This window comes from Pinus tabuliformis, chromosome 8 (genome assembly GCF_031772625.1).
Source record: "Pinus tabuliformis cultivar Carrire ecotype Pingquan chromosome 8, CPIR1, whole genome shotgun sequence".
NCBI classification, from domain to species: Eukaryota; Viridiplantae; Streptophyta; class Pinopsida; order Pinales; family Pinaceae; genus Pinus; species Pinus tabuliformis.
In genome coordinates, this window is record NC_142294.1 from 1,376,463,171 (window position 1) to 1,376,472,775 (window position 9,605).

General features: G+C 38.9%; 1 protein-coding gene across 1 annotated transcript; it reads right to left on the bottom strand.

The window, feature by feature from the left end:
• Nucleotides 1–3,876: 3,876 nt before the first annotated feature.
• LOC149240632 (uncharacterized) lies at nt 3,877–4,371 on the bottom strand. The gene has a single exon (XM_089370245.1). It carries the CDS (start codon nt 4,369–4,371, stop codon nt 3,877–3,879), a length of 495 nt encoding a protein of 164 aa, XP_089226371.1.
• Nucleotides 4,372–9,605: the final 5,234 nt, after the last annotated feature.

Below are 9,605 nucleotides of genomic sequence, written 5' to 3' on the forward strand. Positions count from 1 at the left end.
GAAGAGAAGAGAAAGGGGAACAACAAATAATAAATAAACTAATGAAGAAAATGGATTAAAAAAAATAAAAATAAAAATAACAATAAAATAAAATAAAATAAAATAGAGAATTAAAATAATGAATAAAAAGAAGAAAGGGAGAAGATTAAATAAATTAATGAAAGAGGAAGAGAACAAAGAAGAGAGGGAAGGGTAGGTAAAAATTCTGGAGAGAAGGGGAAAGAAAGGATAATATGGAGGGAAAGGAGAAAAGGAGGGAAATGAGGAAAAGAGGAGATGGGGAGGTGAGAGGGGAAGGAAGGAAAAGGATAAAAAATGAGAGCTGAAGGGATGATGTTAGCTACGAGAGATCATAGGAAGCCAACTTCTGCTAAATTCGGTACCTCCATCCCTATTGATATTGTTGGGATGCTTGATTATTTCAAGAGCTTCTCTGAGCTTCTCTTTTGTGATAATATTAGTATTTTCAAGGCATAAGTGATGTCTAGTCTTGAATGAGTGCTCAACAAGAGTGGAGGAGCACGTTCTTTCCTTCTTTATATCAACACCATGCTCTTTTAATCTTATCTTCAATGATTGACCTGTTTCTCTGATGTAGCATAATCCACATGAACAATTAATTTTCTAGACACCTTTTAACTGCAAAGAGTCAACCTTATCTTTCATGGACCTCATTTTGTGTCAGATGGTCTCAAGAGGTTTGAACGATGTGATGATTCCATTTATTTTGAGGATTTTGGCTATCTTGTCAGTGGTACCACCAATATATGGAATAAATTCCTTCCCATTATGGGTTGGGGAATTAAGGGAAGGGGATTTTGTTTGTGCTATTTTGATGGCTTTACCAATGTCCTTGTAACTATATCCTATCTCATGGAAAAACTTAGTGAGGTGGTCAATTTCTTGTTGAAGATGGTGTTTGTCAGACAACCTTAAATCCCTGGTGATAAGAGTATTGAGGATCCCCATTTTCTGAGCAAGGTGATGCTGAGACTTAGCGTGGAGATAAATATCTGAGTGAACCTTCTTTTTTTATATTTGATGTTTGATGCTTCCATCATATTTTTTAGAGAGGGGAACATCTAGGAAAGGAATAGAATGGTTTTTCTCAAGTTCCATAGTGATTTTAATGTCATTAGAAATACCAATAAGATGTTCCAAGAAATTGTTGAGTTCAGATTCCCCATCGGGCCAATTCACATTCGTGTCATCGATGTACCTTTTCCATTGTTTTGGTTTCAAGGGGTATGTGTTGATGGACTTATTTTCAAACATCCCCATAAATAGATTGGAAACAATAGGTGATAATGGAGACCATGATTGCTACTCCTTTATAAAATCCATATGTTCCCAAAACCTAAGCAACAACCCCTTTAATACTTTCATTTTTTAATATCAAGCATGAGATAAGCAAACTAGGAATCCCCATGCTTCATTATGAATTTGTTAAGAATCTTGTTCATAGGAGGGAGATGTTTGAGCTCCGGGGAGGAAGGGAGTAGCTTGATATGGAAAAAATCGAAATTTCTCTTGGGGTGACGCTCATCATTTGTATATGAATCCCAAGATGACTCACGCTCTTAGTTACCCTAAGAATATATCTAATTTTCCCACTTATTACTTAGAAATATTGGAACTTTTTCTTAGTTATGAATCAAATTGAGTAAAGATGTGAAAATTTTATGTTTGAAGAGAAATAAGTTGACCCTTCTGGCTCTCTAAATTGGCTTTGCAACCAATAGTCCTTGTCTCTTTTACTCTATCAAATGATTCTGGATAACCTAAGAATGGAAATGAGTACGGGTATTTATAGTCTCTCTTAATGGGAAGGAGTTCCATTATCATATTAAGATCAAATTTGAATGCACAAATAATGTAGCTTAGTACTAGGCCTTAATTTTGTGATTGGATATTGAAAGGAGAATGGACATCACAACTGAAGGAAAATTTCCAAACCAAGAACCTAAATTTATGAAAATATATGCATAAGGTTTGGGACATGTTTGAAAACTTTTATGATGTTTTCAACATTACTATTATATGCACCCATGAGGCTTTGAGTAGAAGATGATTGGATGTACTTTTAACTCACTGTTTGATGTTAAGGTCAGCTTGTGGGTAATTCTCACTTCCCGAACCAAAAAATAAAAGATATTACTTAAAAGTGAACCATAGGGATAACGACTTAGAAAGGCACACGGTTGAATTGTTGAACCTACTAATCTTAGTCACTTATCATACTCCATGAAGGTCATGCACAAGCTTACTATTATAAACAACCTTATGTTGAGAAATCAATAGGGAAACAATTAGGGTGATTTCTCTTTAACTTGATAATTGATTGTGATGATATGCTGGCTTATTATTACTTTTGTTATGTTCTCTTCATCAAACAATTTCCAAAACCATAAACCATGAAGATCACAAAAAAATGAACACAAGATGTAGGCTCCAAGCTAGGGCAAAACCCCTCCAATGGGAAAACTTAGTCAAATATTCTCTTCTTATAGAATTAAATCAAAATGATAAATTCAATACCCAAAATCCAAGACCAAGACCTCCCACAAGACCCACGTCAACCCTCCTTCCAATCTCCTCTAACAAGTTAAAGTCAACCCAAGTCAAAGCCTTTCGAATCTAGTCAAATCTCTAATTTTTGGCCCTTGCAACATAATTTCGGCCCCTACAACTAGGTCTACAAATTTCGTCCCCTGCAATCCCTGCAACTTCACACGTGTGACAAAAACTGGGGCATATTTTCACACGTGTGAGAAATTCCTCCTCCTTTGACCCTCGTTCTTTCTCTTTGTCCTTTGAATTTAACTCTTCTTCTAGGCTTTCTTTATTGGTTTTCTCACTCTTTTTCTAGGTTTTCTTTACTAGTTTTCTCTCTCTTCTTGGCACAAGAATTGAACTTGATTTCTTGTCTCCAAATGAGGTCAAACTATCCTATATTTATACACATCTGGGAGGTCAAATGGGTCCCTTCCAAGGCCGACTTTTCCAGGCATGACTGACTTGGTCTTATGGGGATGAAATTGACATTTTTGATTGAAATAAAATTCTTTTTCAACTTTCTTTAAAAAGTCCAATTAAGACTAGACTCAAATACAATAATTTGATTGATGCCAAATATTCTTTTGACTCAAAGAACCCTAGAATCATGAAGAACATGCTTGACCTAAATAATAATCTGACTTGGGCATGAAACCTATGCTTAAAAAATAATTTTCTTTTTTCTTCTTTTGCTTTTTACAATAATATAAGTAGAATGATAATTATGAAGACTAGACCTAGTTACATTTTCCAACACTTTACACAATGATAAATATGATAATTATGAAGAACACACCTAGTTACATTTTCCAACACATTACACATTGATAAGTTTTGAAGATGATGAATAGTTCAAAAGAATATGAACCATGGTGGATGAGAATCCCAACATGCTAAGTGATTGAATTGAAATGGTGAAGAAAAAGAAGCAAAGCTTGATACAAGCCAACGACCTTTTGAACCCTTTCCTAACATGGTGGGTGGCCATAAAGTCATATAAACAAAAACCAATTTCAACTCTAGGGGTGTGATCCTCCCAAAAATGTTATTACATTTGTGTTATAGTGAGATGATATGGTTGTGTTCTCTACAAATAAAATCTGGCATATTTCTCAATCTAAAAAAGGAATTTTTTAAAATGATAGAAAGAAAAATACAATGGCCATTGATTTAAAACACCATTCCACTACCACTACACAATTAGACCCTTTTTTTTTTTGAAAAATGAATTTCCACATAAAATTTAAGCGGGTGAATGGGGACAACCATCATATGAATGCTTGCTGCCATTAGTCTCCCTGGTACCAAAGTAATTGAGATTCAGAGTTGATGAAACCGTCCAGAAATAGGGGTACTTCCCTCGGCCCGACGAAGTTGCAATGTGAGAGCGTGATTGTTGAACTCTAAAGTCCTTAGCTGCTCTTGAGTTTGTAATAAAAGTTGATTCACACGCATCAATTCATGTCCTCTTTCCTCGTGCTCCTTCTGACGTTGGTGTTGGATGGCGTCTACTCGCTTGAGAATAGTATTAGCACGAGAAAGACATTCTATTTGCTGCTTCAGCACCAAATTTTCCTTTTGCAAGTTTTCAGCATCAATAAAGTCTCTTTCTGTGCGATGAACTATGGCCTTTTCAAATGCCTCCATTAATTTTGAAATACGTGATCTTGCATCATCCATATCTGATGAATTCTGCATCTCTCGCAAAACAAACTCCACCCACTCGCAATGGTGGAACCTCTTGCAGGTGGGTGGCTCTGTAATTTCGGCATCTTCTTCATGTGACATCTTTCCAGATACTAGAGTGCCAGACATGGTTTCAACTTTCGCTTCACTTTCTTCCAAGTCTCCCTTCGTATGTATTGCCGACAAAACTAAAACAAAATTCGCGAGTCCAAAAAAGTACGAAATCCGAGATGGTGTCTGTGCACAGGGCTCCGAGTTAAACAATAATGGCGAAAGATTTTTTTTATGTTGAACAGTATATATCCTCTTGTATATATATGAATGGAGAGTTTTTAACTTTTGTCGACGTGGTAATAGTAGCGACTTTTGTCGACGCGGGTAACAGTACTGACTTTTGTAGGTAAATACTGTCACTTATGTGGTTGCAAGAAGGGGAAAGGAATACTCGATTCTTCCATAAGGCAATGATTCAACACTGACAACATAACAAGATTTTCTCCTTAAAAGATGCAACAGGGAACCTATGGGTGCAGCACGAGGATCTAGAGGATATCATGGATGATCACTTCCAATCCCTCCTCTCGGAACCCTTGCAAGACATATCTGAAGCAATCCAGAGAATTACCCAGCAAATTCCACGTCTTATTTCGAGGGAGCAAAACTTGGCCCTTATGAGAGCGATGTCTATGGAGGAAGTTGAGGAAGTGGTAAAAGGAATGGCCAAGAACAAGGCTCCTGGCCCGGATGGATTCACGGTGGATTTCTTCCAAGTGGCTTGGCATTTTATAGACCCAAACATCTGGGAAGTGGTGGAGGAATCACAACACAATCAAAAGGTATGCCCTTGTCTTAATGCCACTTTCACAGCTTTAATCCATAAACAACCAAATTGGATGACCCACAAGGATTCTGTCTTATCACTCTTTGCAATGTCATACGCAAAATTATTGTGACTGTTATAGTCAAACGTCTCTAACCTTTGTTACGTAGTCTTATCTCCCATGAGAAAATAAGGTTTGTTGAAAGTTGGAAAATCATTGATGGATTTGTTATCTCTAAGGAAATTTTCCAGTCTCTGAAGATTCACAAAACCCCTGACATGATGATCAAATTGAACCTCTCTAAATCCTATGATCAGCTCAGTTGGAAGTTTCTCTCTAGCATTCTTGAAGCCTATGGTTTTGATCAATGTTGGATTAATTGGATCTCTGCAATGGTTTTGAGTCTCATGTGTTCTCTATTCTTCTCAACATCTCGCCCACCAGAACTTTCAATGCCTCATGTAGATTATGCCAAGGCGACCCTATCTCCCCTTTTTGTTTATTCTGGCATCCAAGGGCCTAGGAAGATACTTGAAGGAGGAAGCAAGGGCCTCCCACATCCGGGGCCTAGGACTTTGGGACAATGATCTACCCATCACCCACCAACAGTTTGTCGATGATATCATGCTCTTCTGCCATGTCTCTTTGCGAGAATCCCGACATATACAAGCCATCCTTCAATCCTTTAGGTTCCCTGGTAAACAATGACAAATTCTGTATTTTTTCTTCAATATTCCGGTTAACGTCTAATCCTACTTGGCTCAGATTTTGGGTTTCAGCATCAAACCTCTCCCCACCAAATATTTGGGCATGCCTTTATCTATCAATTCCCTTAGGATGTCTTGCTGACAATCATTGCTTCAAAAAATTCAAGCCAAGCTTAACAACTAGACCTTTAGAACTCTTAATCTCTTTGGTAGGACTGTTCTCTTGAAAGCTATTCTCCAATCCATCCCGATTTACTAGCTCTCAGGCCTCACTGCCCCCAAATCCTCTTGTGTCATCATGGTTGAGATATTTAAAAAAATCTTATGGGGTGGAGCGCATCAACTGGGGAAATGGGCCTTGGTGTCCTGGCCCAACCTCACGAATTCCAGGAAGGACGGGGGGTTGGGCCTCTGGGACCCATTCATTTTAAACTAGGTCATGGGAGCTAAAATATGATGGCGATGGATGAGAGGTGGAGCATACCTATGGAAGCAGATATGGACCCAAAAATTTGATATGCGTACCTGAACTAAAGATATCCTACGATATTGTGATCCTCCAAAAGGATCAGCAATATGGAACCTAGCTGCCTAGAGCAGGGATCTTATCAACAACCATTTCTTCTAGGAAATTAGGAATGGGAAATCTTCCCTGTTCTGGCATGACTTCTAGCAACAACGAAGTAAACTATTAGGGAGATAGGACTTGCATGAAATATTCCTCTACACGACTAGCAAGAAATTCCTCACTATGGAATGCCATTAGAAAGAGAAACCATAGACGGAAGTATGGCAGAAATGGAAGGACCACAGGGATTGGGCTCAAGCTCTAGAATCAAACAAGTGGTAACAGATGGAAAGGGAGTTATCATATAGGAGGATTCTGCCCCAGGAAGGAGATGAAATTCTACGATGGGGGTACACACCAAAGGTCAATTTTACCATCAAGGAGGTATATACCCTCAAGGCCGAATGGGGACATGGACAACCAAGCTTAATCTAGAAAAAGATTTGGAAGGGGGGGATGGTGGTTGAAAATTGTCAGTTTCCTTTGGCTGGTGGGCAATGGTCGGATTCTAACATGGGATCAAATACAAAAGAAATGAATTGAGGGGCCATCCTACTGTATCTTAGGTAGAAATAATAAAGAAGATTTGGAACATCTCCTCAACTCATGCCCCTTTGCAGACCAGAAATGGAGCCAAGTGGAAGACCTCTTTGGTAGAATGGATAGAGACCAGCATAACACTAAAGAAACCATTTTACTTTGGCGCATAGACCTATTCTCGAGCCCTGTGTTGAATAGGGCATGGGGTTTGACCCTTGGTTTCATGCTCAGGACCATTTGGAAGGAAAGGAATAATAGGATTTTCAAGGAAAAATCGCATCCCCATGCTATTGTATGGGAAGGAATTATCCGAAACACTAGGAAGACCATCTTGGCAGAGAAATGGAATCTTGAGGACTCGCAAGTCACTCCCCAAGAAGCCATAATTCTTAATCGACTGAATCTTTCTCCATCAATGATAGCTCCATCATGGATACCTCCTCCCAGCCAGGTGCATTCCCTAAAACATTTCTCAATGCCTCTTGAGGGCTTCATTAAGTTAAGTTTTGACGGAGCTTTGAAAGGAAACCCAGGCTTAGCTGGCTTTGGAGGTATCTTTCGAGACTCACAAGCTAAAATCCAATTAATTTATGTGGAGCACTATGGGTATGCAAGTAACAACGAAGCAAAATTTGTAGCAGTTTGAAACCTCCTCATGGCATCCAAACTAGGATACAAAAAACTTGTAGTGGAAGGGCACTCAAAACTTATGATAAATACTGTTAAAAAAATTAGCCAAGGAGCTAGCTGGGATAATCTTAGCCACAACTAGAGAACAACGAGGCTAATTCAGGAGGTGGGGAAGATTCTTCGCTGCATTGACTACATAGTCACAACTCATGTCCTAAGAGAAGGGAACAAAGCAACTACTTTTTTAGCAAATTATGGCAGCGCACATCGAAATGATCATGTGGAGTACACTTGGCCCCCTCACAGTTAGTACCAAAGGTTCAACCCATTGTCAGAGATTCTTCAGTAGGACGGGCATGAGAATCATGGGAAATCCCACTCTACCAACCAATATCCCCGATTGGGGTGCGACTTGGAGTACATATCACCCGCGGGCTCATTATGGTGATGGCATTGGAAAACACACCCACCCCACCTCACACACCCAAGGTAGGTGGTGAGGAAGGTGAGAACATGCAGGCATTTAAGACACATATCGAAGGTGGCAAAGGCCTTCAATTCAACTTGTGGTTAACCATCTTGGTAAACAATTGTGATCATGCCTGAAGTATGCTCCATGGGAAGTTGAAGGAGGAAGGGCGCACTACCAAAAATCTCTCGATGCAGAGGTGAAATCAACTCCACTTCTCTCAATCCATCAAGTGTTCCAGATTATAAGACCACCTGGAAGTGGTTCACCTCCTAGAACGATCCCTCTTTGATGATTACAGTTACACGACCCTTTTTTTATCAGGTTCATTGGTTTTGTATGGGAATGGCTCACTCGTTGACAACGTCTAGTCGTGGCTCTGCCTCTTGGGACCGAGGTATACGAAACAGAGGGGCTACTCGGTCAGACCAACCCAACACTTCACAGGGTGGTGGACAAGATGATGGAAGCTTGTCAATAGTATTATCAACGACGTGATCTCTATGTATCATGAGGGTAATGCAGAGGAAATCCACAATCTCATTGAAGAATGGGAGGAAAATTAAATAAACAAGATGGAAACATGGAAATTGATGTGAAAGAAGCACAAGAAATGGTGTCGGATCCTAAGCACACCCTCGACAGAGTGACTCAGTACAAACAAAATTTTCTTTTATTCTGGTCAATGAAGAGCCTTCTAGGTAAGGCATTGGAGTGGGTTGCAACAAATATGGCAACGATAGTCCAAAGCTTCCCAGACTACCACAAGAAGTTTCAGAAACTCCATTTCTAATGGAAGAAGTATGATGGTCGCCTCAAGAGAATTGAAGACCATATCCCGTGCATCCGTACTTCGACGATAATCCCTGGCTCGAATGTGAAGGATCTGGCTCTAGTCGAGTTGGTTTCAGCTGAGGGAGGTGACTAGTTTTCTTGCTGATCTCTCTCTATTTTTTTGAATAGAAGTATTCAGATAGCTTTTACATTTCAATATGTTGTAATTATCGTTGAAGGCATTGTATTTTTTAGATACAATCTAGACTTGCAGGCATATCTAGCTTGGCATGACAAACTCCTTATTTTTTGCTACTGGTTGGCCTATAACGCTGTTAAGTGGTTGGTTAACTTGGTTTCACTATGGGAAAGTTCCAACCACTTAACTAACGGTTATGTTGTCGAAATTTTATTTTAAAGCAATGAAAATGAAGTCACTACCAAGCTTACAAAAAAAAAAGTTAACAAAAGGAAGAGATGGCACCTTCTACACATATAGTGCCAACCCCTCTTAAGTTTTTATGAACCCCAGGTTAACAATTAAATTTGAGTCCCTTGGGAGTTGCAGTGTTGTTGCTGTAATATTGGGGGCCATCACTTTTTGGAACCGTTGACTAGGAGATGTCAAAGTATGCACTATTTTTTTCTTAGTTGATCTGCTCTTTAGCTCATTTCATCTCTTGCAATAAGAAAAAAACACATTAGCATCTTATTTAAAAAAAAAAAAAAAAAAAAAAAAAAAAAAAAAAAAAAAAAAAAAAAAAAAAAAAAAACTTAAGCTTTTATGCCTCAAATAATTAGGGGCAAAATAGGAAAATTATTACTAAAAACCCTCACTTGCACTAGCATCTAGC

What these genes read in the sequence shown, in the direction of transcription:
- LOC149240632 (XM_089370245.1), bottom strand. Translation starts at nt 4,371, where the DNA reads ATGTCTGGCACTCTAGTATCTGGAAAGATGTCACATGAAGAAGATGCC.